Source organism: Carica papaya, chromosome 1 (genome assembly GCF_054855325.1).
Source record: "Carica papaya isolate Zhongbai chromosome 1, ASM5485532v1, whole genome shotgun sequence".
Classification (NCBI taxonomy): Eukaryota; Viridiplantae; Streptophyta; class Magnoliopsida; order Brassicales; family Caricaceae; genus Carica; species Carica papaya.
In genome coordinates, this window is record NC_142309.1 from 21,044,596 (window position 1) to 21,057,476 (window position 12,881).

Here is a 12,881-nt window from a genome sequence, read left to right on the forward strand (position 1 = left end):
GCATTATAGTTCGTATTTGTATAAGATAATTCATAAACACACCGATTTAGCCTTATTACTTTATGTCATATTCACCTCCTTCAGGATAGGTGAGTACAAAAATTGAGTGGGTATGATGGTTTTAGAATTCTTAGATGTTACTTGTGGGTTCATAAACATACTAGAGTTCTCAAGATCTTTTTCCCCCCTCTTTTTATTTTTTTTCTCCCCCAAATGTTGGCATCATCATGAATTTCCTTTAATTGAATCATATTATTCTTTTAAATCCATCAAGGCTGAATGATTTCTAATATTACCATAATAGACATTCAAAATCAGACAAGTAGGGATTCGAGCAAATATTACCATAATAGAATCTGAAATTCTACATTACTTACCTCTCGCCTCCATTTTCTAACCCTTAGTAATGGTTCACTAAAATCTTTCTCTTCCTTGAACTCTCACAACAATTTCACAACAGTTCGTCTCCTTCCCCTCCCTCTGTCTTCTCGGTCTTTCTCCTTTCTCTCCCCATGCCCCCGCGTCAGTGACGGTGCTTTGGTCGATCTACTTGTTGTTCACCCTCCCCTAGCTTCCTTTAATCTCATTGTTCCCTCCAATATCTTTTTACTCTTCTCTCTCCTCTCTCTAAGCCGACACTCTCCCCCTCCACTCGAGCTCCCTCTCCTCTCTTTGTACTAAACTCCTTCCCTTTGTTGGGTTACAAGTGGCAAGAAGCAAATGGAGGTTGTTCATACAACGTTTGTGGCTGGGCTTATGGGTTTGGGTCTTTTGAATTGGGTCAAATGAAATATTAGGCTAGCACGGTGTTACAATTTAAGTAATGGGACTTGAATTTTCATTGTTTTATAAAATTCTAGATATTTTAAAACCATATGCATGTTATAGGAATTTTTAAAATAAAAATCGTGAATGTTTAACACAAATTAAAATATAAAAATTCTTAAAAGTTAAATTATTAACACTAAATTATCAATACAATTACCTAATTTATACTATATTAGTTACTATAGCAGGCAAAATCCAAATAATAGTAAGATCGTAATTTATTAATTCCAAGACATTATTCAAAATAAGTTTTTTTATTTTTTAAATTAAGTATAGATACGTATATATATAATTTAATCAAGTGTATGTGTTATTAATTAAATATTTAACATATTAAACATCTGTTAGATATTTATAATTCAAAAAATGAAAGGTAATAATCGTAAAAGTATCTTCTACCTTGATTAAATCACGTTTATTAAATCTTCTTTAATAGAATAAACTAGTTGTGAAGGGCATTAATGACAACGTACTATTTTGACAAATTTAATTTTTTGGATCAATTTGAGATCTGTATATTAATTATAATATTAAGTACATCTAATTATTTAATTTAAAATCTAAGAAAATATTCAATTTAATATTAGTAACTTTTTGATTTATTGGCTAAGTAATTCAATTAATAATTAATTGCAACATCTCAAAAACTAAAATTGAACACAACTCAATTTAAAATAATTAATTAATAGAAATTTTTTCTATAAAGTTTTTTATTAAGTAAAAAGTAATTTTATGATACAAAAATTAATCCAATAATAAGTAAATGTTAAACTAAAATTATATTAATATACATTTGACAATTTTTATCCCTTACCAATTTATCACCCGTTGCTATCGGTGCCAGATTTTTATTGTGTAACGTCCCTGGATTTTCTTTTTTAATTTGTATTTTTGCTTTAAAATAAATCATTATTTTATTCCTATTTTAGATATATAACAAATAAATAAATTAAAGCAAAAATAGACAGATTCAGTGTAGTGAAAATTTTCATCCCTTACCTACTTATACCTGCCCGAGGCATGATCTATGTCAGTTTGAAGATCACCTCCTCTCAACGCAGTTTCTGCTTCTGGTTCTCTCTTCGTCTCGCCATTCCTGATTTCAGCTTCTTAATACTGTCCCAGTCTATAAATTTGCTTTTGCTTCAGTTTCTTTCTTTCTAGAATCGATTTATTTTTTCTTCACTTGCTAATCAGGGATCATTCTCCATTCTCTCCAGCATCTCGTCTGGATCTTCCGCAGACTTTGCTCTGCTGAACTATTTCTCTTTTCTTTCATTTTTCTTTGCGTTAATCCCTGTGGAACTTCGCATTTGCAGACAATTTCTTTGTCATAGGCCCCATTCGAGCTCTTTCTAGCTAAATCACTTTCTGGTTGCAGAAGGTTATTCCTAGACATTTGGTTTTCTAGATTTATTTTTTCCTAAAATTTACCAAATCATACTGGTTTCTCATCTGGGTTTTTCTTATTTTTCCATTTAAGTTCCTTCTCCCTTCTCTTCTGCATCTTGTTTGGATCTCCTACAACGCTTGCTCTGTTGAAAATTTTTTTTTCTCCTTAATTTTTTCTCGTCAATTCCTGTTGAGTTTCACAACTTGAGAGAACTGTTTGTCATTAGTTTACTTACGTCTGAGCTAGTTCCAGCAAACTTCTTTTTGGTTGCAGAAGGGTGTTTTACAACTTGTCGATTCTCTTTTGTATTCTCCTCCAAATTACCAAAACAATCTCTGTATCTGTTCTCTGTATCTGTTCTCTAATCTGGGCTTTTCTGGGTTTTGTTTGAAAACTTCTTGACGCTTCAGAATTCTTAAAGCCTCTTTTTTTTTTTTTGGGTTTTATATGGGATTTGGAAGGTGTTTGGATCTGAGGAATAGATTGGGTAATGTCTTACAGCAACCCCAAACCAGCAACTTACAGCGCAACGAATTCTTCAGTGGCCACGACTGAGCTGAAGCTCTATCAAGCTTTCATTTTCTCAGTGCCCATTTTCTTCACCTTCGTTCTCCTCTTCTTGTTTTATTTGTTCTATCTCCGCCGTCGACGAGCCGACTGGTCTTCTCTGAGAATGAGAGCTACTTTGCAGAACCTTAACGGCAATGACCTCTCTAGAGTATGACGATTTCCGCCATTGAAGAACCTTTCTTTATTTGGTTTCTTTGGTTTTATTTATTCGAATTTTTTTGATCATGTTGTTTACGGTATGAATGTCGATCTATGGAGATGGTCGTATCTGCTGATTTTTTTTCTTGGTTATTGGCTTAACAGGCTGAGTTAGGATTGAAGAAAGAGCTGCGAGAGATGCTTCCCATTATTATATACAAGGAAAGCTTCTCCATCAAAGATAACCAGTGAGTTTCTTTTATTTCCTTTCTTGTGCATATCTTGTTCTTGTAGATTCTTTATTTATATATCCTCAGATGGCTCTTATGCAGCTTATGCTGTATATCTTAGACCTTGAAAGTTTCTTTTGTTTATATATCTCTGACCTTTTTTAATATAAAGTATGAATTGTATGAATATAGACACGAGGATGGTACTATCCGTATATAAAATTTACAAATCAATTAGAGTGTCAATAAGTTCAACTAAATTCTCTATAAAACAAAGATGATTGACCCCGAAACAAAAAACCAAGAGTTTGAAACCGTATATTTTTAAGAATCTCCGACTTAAAAGCTTATATCTCTCCTTTTGTGTGTTTGCTTGTGGAAAAAGGTTCACATATAAACATTTGATTCAAACATTTAAACGGTTCAAGGTGAACCAAGTAAATACTAATAGAACCATTTATTGGTAAGGACTCATCAATTGAGATGTTGTGTGATACAGAAAAATTAAGTGACCAGTTCTAAGTAGAAAAAGTAGAAATGACAGAATTTAGGTGGTGTTTTCAACTGTGACCCATTCTAAGGGAATGATGGATCCAGATACACTACGAAAGGATTTCAGAAACTGCAGCATGTTTTCTCCCTTTGAGCTCTAGCCTTAATGCACCGATAATCTAAATCCACAAGGTAGTAATGTTCTTTTTGTTTGCCTGCTTTGATATGTGGAAAGGGCTATGCACTAGTATTTAGTCTTGTGAAATCAAGATGTAGTGCAACATGAAGAATTTGGAGTCAATTTCTTTTAACTGGAGAGCTGCGTGAAGTATTGAAATGTTTGAGTAACTGCAAGCAAAACATTTGAATAACTGGTAGTAAATTTCAAGTCAAATTGATCAATAAGCAACGGACTAGAGATATATGTTTTTATATAGAGAAAATGTGGACAGCATAATCTGGGTCATTAATATCGACATTGTAAGTGTTGGAAAATCTAACAGATTTGACGTAGTAAGTTACCATAACTCGTATTATACATGTAGTTCTATTTAGTAAAAGTAGTTCTCAAGATGTATGATTAACAAATTTAACAGTGAAGAAAAAGATTAATCACGATGACTTGGTTCTAATCTTAGAAAGAATACCTTGTAACTGTCATCCAAAGGTTAGGGGCAAAATAAAGGAACAATCAGCAGAGAGTATTTCTGCGTGACTATTCTCTTCCTTCAGAATCTGTCCTGTTTGATAATGATTTAGATTACAACTGCTACCAGGCGCCAGCCTCTGCAATATTCAGTTGCTTTCAAGTAATGATTTTCTTAGAAATTGTAGTTAGTTTTTGCATGGAATAGACATATATCTAGTGTGGAAATGTTACTTGATAATAATGTCAAAGCAATCATTGATCCATCAATAACGTTTTAACTGACTTGGTCCTTATCTTTGTATGATATCTTTGATTTAGATATAGTTTGATCTCCGAACATCAATTTTCAATCATGATATTTTGACTGGAATGCGATTAATTTGATTCTTGGATTGCAATTGAACAATTATATCTCATCTTTAAGCAATGCTGAGGAAGTAAGTTAACGTTGGTGGGGGATTGGGCACTGATAGAAATGATAGTTCTTTAAAAAGTAGTAAATTATACCATTCACAAGGCACTAAGGAGATGTAACACATCTACAGAAGAAAGAATCTGTTAACAAGCAGAAAAAATAGATCTCTAAGTCCCTTAACTCGCGAAAAGCAGAAATAGGTTGACCATTAAGGCATAGATTCAGGAAATGAAACCAAAGATCTCTAACCCATGAAAAGGGTACTCGGTACTCTTGAAAAGCTCTTTGATTCCTCTCTCTCTGATAACCCTGAACATAGCTAAAAGAAAATAAGAGCCACGATGACCTTCTGTGGTCCTTTTTGGTCTTTATACCTTCCCGTTTGCAGATTTCTGCTAGAATAGAACCAGTAACTTCCAACTGCAATAAAAACGATAGTTAAATATTAAATATTTATTCCTATTGATCCTTTTCTTATTTCATCCTGGTACTGAAGCACTATTTGTGGAGAGTTAGCGGATAGCATAGATCTTTTGTATTGCTAGTAAATATATAGTGCTTTCTATTTAGCATGTAAGATTTAAAATTAATTTCCTGAGAACAAACCAGCTGACAGAATAAGAAAACAGACAACTGAGCTGATGAAACTGGCATGGCTAAAGGTAAAAGGGGATTGATTATCGTCAGTTGTATCTGTGTTGAGAGTTTGAGTTTTAGCACATGGGAGCTCAACTACAGCCTTCCAAATGATAACCAATTAATAAAAGTGAATCTAATCCTGCTCTCTATCTTTTGAGTTGTATAGAAAGAGAGGAATAGGTGTGCGTTTGATGGAGTTGAGGATGTAAATAGTTTTGATATACTTAAGAATATATAGTTCTGGACTCTTAATTTTTTGTTACGAGGTCATCCTCTTTGTTCTTTGTTCTGTGGAGGATTTAACAGAACTTGTTGATACATTAATTGATTTGTAAATTCTGTAAATGGGTTGCATCCCCTCGATGTCTATATCAATACAATTTTCGCTCCTTATATTGAAAAAAAGAATAATTCATTCTTATGCATACCACTAATCAAAGATCTTTTATATTCACTTATCATGGAATTGGAGCTTTCTGTGTGTTTTGTCTAGTTTCAACTTTCCTTTATGAATTAATTGTCAAAAAAAGAGATGCGGGCGTGGCTTCTCTTTTATAGTATTTTTAGAGGTTAGGGGATATGAGAAATCATGAAGATAGGAACCAAATCCTTTGCTCTCTAAGCTTTTTTTTTTCTATCTGGTAAACCACATTCATTATCATTTCAGATGTTCAGTGTGCCTCGGGGACTACCAGGCAGAGGATAAGCTTCAGCAGATACCAGCATGTGGGCATACCTTCCACATGGAGTGCATTGACCACTGGCTATCCTCCCACACTACATGCCCACTCTGCCGTCTTTCTCTCCTTGCTAAGGCTCCAAGCAGTTCCCCAGATAACCAAAGAACAGCTAATCAGGAGTTTCCAGTCACAGAGAACGGGAATCAAGCATTAGCTCAATCAGCATCTCAAGTCTGTGAGGAATCACAAGCTGTGCAACTCTCTGAATCATGGAATGGAGATGCAGGAACAATCCAAAATGGTACTCATGAAGAACAGCGACATGACAATCAGGTGAGAGATTGTCTCTCTCTCCGTGCTAAGGCTCCAAGCAGTTCCCCAGATAACCAAAGAACAGCTAATCAGGAGTTTCCAGTCGCAGAGAATGGGAATCAAGCATTAGCTCAATCCGCATCCCAAGTCTGTGAGGAAACACAAGCTGCGCAACTCTCTGAATCATGGAATGGAGATGCAGGAACTATCCAAAATGGTACTCATGAAGAACAGCGCCATGACAATCAGATGAGAGAAGTTAGGGATTCAAGGAACCAGACCGAAGCGCATGAGCATGGCAGAGGAAATTCAGGTACTTTAGATTTGCCTTTGTGACAACTTTAGCTTTTCAAGGGGCTCAGATGCCTAAAATATCTTCCTTTTTCTGTTTATATCCAACTCTTTGTCATTCATCGCCTCAAACCACAGAATACAGGGTTTAATAAGCATAGGAGTTTCGGGAATTTATAGATATCGGAAGCTGTTTTCTATTTAGATGTGTATATACGCAGGTTAATAAATTTCTACTTCAAAGCTATTTTAAAAAAAATTCTACTTTAAAGCACAAAATCAAAATGGCGAGATGCAGTTGCATTCACGTAGTTTAGACTTTTTACAATCTAAATTCAGTACCTATGATTTTATTGTTGCCTTTTCACTTTAAATCTTTAATAAAATATCCTTTGTCTTAATTCAATAATCACAAGAGTAAAACTGTGATTTATCCAAACTAAAATGGAAGCAATGGTTGCTGGAAAAGGATCCAGTTTTAGTCATATATCTATCATTGTCAGAAGCACCAATCCAACTGGAAAATTCTGTAGTACTCCAAAGTCTTCGGCTTGTGAATGCTATCAGCTCCTCTGCTTCCAAACTTCTAGACCTTATAAATAAAAACTATGCTTGCATAATCTTATTGATTATCAATATATCACTTCTCAGTTTGTGACTTCTTTCTTGGTCGTGTTTGGAACAGCTTGAGTGAACCAGCGGCAGCTGATGCTTCCAATCTCAATTTGCTCTGTCACATTCTCTTCTGCAAGCAAGAACTACAGAAGTTCCACTGTTATGCTGACAGAGCTCACAATAAGTTCTCGACCTTATGATCCTTACGATTCACGGTACTTCTATATTTTAAACCCATAGATTGCAGTAAAAGAAAATTCTTAGACCATTTAAAAATTAAAAATCTATATATAATTTAATTAATAAAGTCTATTTGATATTCCTTGTTGAATTAACCTTGTCTTGGAGACATGGTAGAATTTTCCTAATATTCAACCTTTCTCTAAAAGGGTAAGTGGAGAAAAGAACTTATCGACAATCTCACGAGCACTCAGATGCAGAAGGGGATGGTCTTGTTGGGCAACAATTGCAGTGAAGACAGAAGTGAATGTGGTCTCTATGTTGTTGTGTAACTGAGAGAGCATGAATGAGCATTTTGAGGTGGTTTACCCTTGTTGTCTTCCTTTAGTCCAGCATAGTGAGCTGTATTGTGTATAGGTTTGTATGTACTTTATCCAGGATTTATATAAGGGTGACAATAAAAGATGGAGAAAATATTGATTTAAAATTTATTTTAAATGTTTTAGCAGAAATTTATGGATAATATATATATATATATATATGTTCATTAACATAATTTTTTAGCCAATGATTTCTAACCGTTTTTTATTGACGATATTATGGGTGTATCTTTATTTTTTATATACACGATGATTTTTTAATTTTTTTTTAAATTTTTTTTTTTGTTTGTATCATAGAAAATATAATCTTTTAACGAAAAGCATAATTTATAACTTTTGTATCCCGGTGTGGGTGACAGTAAATAAAACTGAGAAAAATTATAATTAAAATTTATTTTTAAATTTTAGTAAAAATTTATGTATTTTGTTAATAAAATAATATATATTTGATTAGGATATAATTTTATTAAGGACTATTACAGTTTGATAGAAGGTGTTGTACATACCTCTGTTTATATATTGATGAATAAAAATTTAATTTTAAACTGAGACTAAATTATCTTTTCAGATAATTTTAAAAGCATATCATGATCCATGGTTGGTGTATTTTGACGTTTTACCCACAATTTTTAATATAATTGACATGAGACATGACCTTGACACCTTCCTAATACAAAAGGGTATAATTGGAAATTAGCTCCTATCAAATTTATTTTAACCTAATACAGCGCTAAGATTTTTTTTTTTTTTTTTTTTATAAAAATAAAAAAGCCCCGTTAAATATCTGGCTTATCTCTACTAGATTGCACGTCTATATTCATCTGTATTCTTTGACCTTTTCTTGTCCTTTTTTTTTGCCTTTTTGTTTGCTGAACTGTATTTTATGATTTAGTCTTTTGTAAATATTATCTATTTTTGAAAATAATATAATTTTCAAAAAAATTCTAAAATTTTTAAATATTAATAACTAAAGATTAAAAATTATTATTTTTATTAATATTATGGGCTCAAAATTAATTATTATCTTTTTATTTATAGACTCAGTATATTTTTATAATAGGTATAAGTCAAACTTAATTTTTCTAACGGTGAATGAAAACTACTAATAATACCCACAGTAATTGAAGAAAGCTCCAGCCGTCCAATCCGGTGTGTTCTCCTGGGGCCCATGATTTGGTGCATAGTATGCTTTTAGGTCAAGCATTTACGGTGGGTCTGATCGTACATGATCAACGGTAGCATAATGTTTTTCTTTAAAGAAAAAAAAAAAAGCTGCCTCGAGTTTGTTTTTTTTTACTGGCAAACAAGGCCTTGTGTCACCGTCACGTTTGAGAAAACTTCAGCAGTAACCTGGAGGAGCTGGGGGGTCAAAGTGTCAACCCTGCTGTAAGTAGCAGTGCAGTGACTATTTCCTCTTTTTCTTCAACTTTGTTTGTATTTTCCATTTTGAAATACGGAAATGTAATTTTTCTTTTTTGTTAGAATCTTTGCTTAGGTTCTTCTGATTTTTCTTGTATTTCTTTTAACGATCGAATTTCGGAAGAAAAAGGCCTTTCTGATCTGAGGAGGATTTAGATTTCAATCTGTCTTGGTCGAATTATTTGTGTAAGATTACCGTACTAGAGCTCGATCCCTTGCTTTTTTCTTCCAGTTTCTGGCAACAAAAATGAGCTTGATTTTGATTTTCTTATTCGAATTTGACCTTCAATCTTCAGTTCTCTTGGAGAATTTTTCGTTTCAGTAGAGAACGTTGTTGATTTGTCTTATATGTCGATAGATTAGTTTTTATTTAAATTTCGTTTTTTTTTTTTTAATTTCGGTCTATGTAACTAATTCCGCGAATTCTTGGATAGAGCTAGATTTAAACCTGTTGTGCTGGGGTTATTAGTTTGTGGTGAAAAATACAGAGAGTTTTTTTGGTATCATGATTATATATGGTTTTTATTTGACTTGCAGGCTTTAGAGCCTCGGCCTCATATTTCTTCATGGGAATGAATGTGAATGCCGCTGCTAAACAGGCATGAGGGACTTCATTCTTGACTTTGAATATTTAGCTGAAGGATTTTGTTGGTATTTTCTGGAGGCCTTTGATTTTTTTGCAGAGGAATTCACCGCGTTTTGTTTGATACTTACCTCCACAATTGAGGAGTTGATACGCTTCCTCTTTTGTCTGATCTTGATTGCATAGATTCAAAGCTTTGAACTCAGTTAAACCATTTATTATAGAAGAGAGTGATTTCAAGCTTAGTTAGATAAAGTGAGTGTTGAAAATTTGGTCCAGTGATTAGCTAAATTGGTTGATTGCACACTGACGCTGGCATCTATGGGTTCCATTCAATATACTGTTCATTATTGTTGTGTTTCTAGAGGTAATAGGACTCTGTATGTGTATACTGAGGGAGATCGTGAAATTGAGAATCTGGCTGTCTTGTGTTTGGAAAGGACACCCCCTTTCCATAAGTGGTATTTTGAGACAATAGGTAAAAGGACATTTGGATTTTTGATAGAAGATGGATATGTGTATTTCGCAGTTGTTGATGAAGGTCTTGGAAATCCAGGTGTACTTAAATTTCTTGAGCATGTGAGAGATGAGTTCAAGAAAGTAGCGAGAAAAAGTTCACGGGGAAGTTTTTCAGGACTAAATTCAATCAATGTACAAGAGCAATTAGTCCCTGTTATCCGTCGGTTGATAACTTCTTTGGAGCTTGTGTCTAATAGTAGCAATAATCAGAAGACTGAAAATCCTTCCACAGAACTTGTTGGCTTCCCTCCAACACCGGATATTGCAAATGGGCAAACTGAGGTTGCTAGTTCTACCAAAGCACCATTATTGGGAAAGTCTAGCAAGCAAGACAAGAAGAAGACCAAGGATCATGTGATTGCACTAAGAGATCTCGAGTTGGAGGAGCATCGAAAATCAACTGATAGAGGAGTCAAGGCTGATGTAACTCTTGATTTTAGTAACCCAGGTGGAGCAACTTCCTCTATGTCATCACAGAAGGACTTGGGGTCAACGAGGGTCAGATCTGGCTCTCAAAGCATTCGGAAGAAGTGGTGGCGCCAAGTACGGGTTATTCTTGCTATTGATGCAGCTGTTTGTTTAATACTCTTTGCTATTTGGTTGGCAGTCTGTGAAGGTATCAAGTGTACCCGTACATGATACATGATTAAAGTTAGAGAATTGGATTTCCTTTACTTTAAAGACTGCGTATCAAAGTATATATACTCTTAGAGGACCAGTTTTTAAACCAGTTAAAGCAACATATTTTATAGATAAGTTGTTTGAAGGTATGTGCTTCAAATTTCACTTCTGGTGGCATGAGATTTAGGGAATTCTCTGTACAGCTTCATATCTTTGTATTCAAAGCATTTTTATGAGAGTTCTTTTGTTGGAGTGCTTTTGGACCTCTTCGTAGATATGTATAAGCTGTTTTCTTTCGTGTATCATGTATTCATTTAAACTATTCCTGCATTTATCTAATCTTGGGCCCACCAGATATGTAATCAGTATCTCCATTCTTTATCTGATTCATGATCTTAAAATATTTCCTGCTACTTTAGCATATTTCCTCCTTTTGTGGAGGCTTGAACTGCTATCTTCTAACTTCTTTTTTATTTATTTTTTAATTATGAGTGCACTAGGTATGTGCTCCCTACCTTAACATATCTTCACTTGAGAATCTCACTGCCCTACCTAAACATTCTCTCCTCCTGTGGAGGTTTCTGACTGGTTCTACCTTTTCTATTACAAGTGCAGTATTCATATTTGTACTTCTTGTATACCTTGTTGTGCTTCTGATCCTGGAAGGGAAAAAAAGATCCTCCAGGAATTAGGATTTTATGAGAAAAACTGTAATTGTTGGCTTTTCATATTAGGTTATAATTTATTGATGTATCTCAGAAAAGGTATGATTCATTTGATGAAGTAAAAGGCACCAAGGGGATGCTGCGCACTTCCAAAAATAAAAATATTTACAACTCTCAAATAAAAATATTTACAACTCTCTCAATGATACAAGGATTACACTACTACTTCTATGGAACAGACTTTTCATTTTCTTTCCTTTTAGGATTGGAAAAAAATGTCATGCATCGTCATCTCTTGCCACCTTAAGAAAACTCTTAATAAAAGATAGTTGTTATCATTCCTGGTTGCATGTCTTGACAACCACCATAGGCTGTAGGCTGTGGTTTCTGTTTGCTCTGTGCTCTCACTCTCTTTAACCAACATATCAGCTTTAGTTGGTTATCCTATGCCTACTGTCTGGTAAGCATTAAGGTCTGTGAATGTTCATTTTTTTTACTTTTTCCGTGTGCTTAATCTACTGTCTTCCACATGATGAGTTGCTTATTCAAACATGGTAATAAATATCTAAACCCACTTCTTTTATTATTTTTTATTGATGTATCAACAATTATTTCTTACTTAATAAAACACTCAGGATATGTGTTTTGATCTGCCCCTTCCATGTCATGTACCTTTGCCATCCTAAGAATTTAATTGTGGAAAAATAAAATTCAAATTGTAAAGCTAACGTGACACCAGAATCAAGATTTAAACAGTATGCCTATAGGATTTTTGCAGGTTTAGAGAGTAAATGCCTGTGAATCAATCTGGATTTTAAAGTTTCCATAGAGATGATTTTCTCAGGGCTCTTTTTGATATTTCAATTAAATACACTTTCCTATTCCTATCTTTCTGTATATGTGGGTCTTGAACTTCAAATGTAGCATTTGAAGACTAGATTGCTGAAATAGAAAGAGTAATCTCTTGTAACTGAACGAGACCTTTGCTTCACTAGGTCTTAACACCGAGGTACAATAACATAGTAAAAATATGGATGCAGAGAATCACAGAGCCAGTTTCCCCATGTGTGGTAGCATCTCCCTTGAAAGGTTGTACAAGATGGGAACAATTAGGTTTTCATTTTTTAGGGTGCCAAGATCGGGTTGCTAAGGTAAAATGTAGATTTCGGAGAAGAGTGGATGCCGATGAGGTTAAATTTCTTCACACATGCCAGCATTTCCAGGCGATCTTTGATGCCATATGAACCATCAACTTTATTCTC

The 12,881-nt window shown here is 34.1% G+C and overlaps 2 protein-coding genes across 3 annotated transcripts; both read left to right on the plus strand.

Moving 5' to 3' along the window:
• Positions 1–1,792: 1,792 nt before the first annotated feature.
• On the plus strand, positions 1,793–7,944 carry LOC110808445 (RING-H2 finger protein ATL7-like). The gene is made up of 5 exons (XM_022033943.2): positions 1,793–2,939; positions 3,095–3,177; positions 6,022–6,659; positions 7,323–7,467; positions 7,642–7,944. The coding sequence occupies exons 1-4, from the start codon at positions 2,712–2,714 to the stop codon at positions 7,325–7,327; spliced, it is 954 nt and encodes a 317-aa protein (XP_021889635.1). The 5' UTR covers positions 1,793–2,711; the 3' UTR covers positions 7,328–7,467; positions 7,642–7,944.
• Positions 7,945–9,039: 1,095 nt separating this feature from the next.
• LOC110808422 (SNARE-like superfamily protein) lies at positions 9,040–11,335 on the plus strand. Of its 2 annotated transcripts, none has more exons than XM_022033914.2 (2): positions 9,040–9,198; positions 9,769–11,335. In XM_022033914.2, exon 2 carries the CDS (start codon positions 10,136–10,138, stop codon positions 10,970–10,972), a length of 837 nt encoding a protein of 278 aa, XP_021889606.2. In that variant the 5' UTR covers positions 9,040–9,198; positions 9,769–10,135; the 3' UTR covers positions 10,973–11,335. The 2 variants fall into 2 exon arrangements, with proteins under 2 accessions (XP_021889606.2, XP_088077536.1); XM_088221410.1 differs by lacking the exon at positions 9,040–9,198 and adding an exon at positions 9,205–9,417.
• The last annotated feature ends 1,546 nt before the right edge of the window (positions 11,336–12,881 follow it).

Bases quoted from the DNA above. Each gene is read 5' to 3' on its own strand.
- LOC110808422 (XM_022033914.2), top strand. From the start codon at position 10,136: ATGGGTTCCATTCAATATACTGTTCATTATTGTTGTGTTTCTAGAGGT.
- LOC110808445 (XM_022033943.2), top strand. From the start codon at position 2,712: ATGTCTTACAGCAACCCCAAACCAGCAACTTACAGCGCAACGAATTCT. The intron at 2,940-3,094 runs GTATGACGATTT...TTGGCTTAACAG, and splicing joins ACGGCAATGACCTCTCTAGA to GCTGAGTTAGGATTGAAGAA. The intron at 3,178-6,021 runs GTGAGTTTCTTT...TTATCATTTCAG, and splicing joins TTCTCCATCAAAGATAACCA to ATGTTCAGTGTGCCTCGGGG.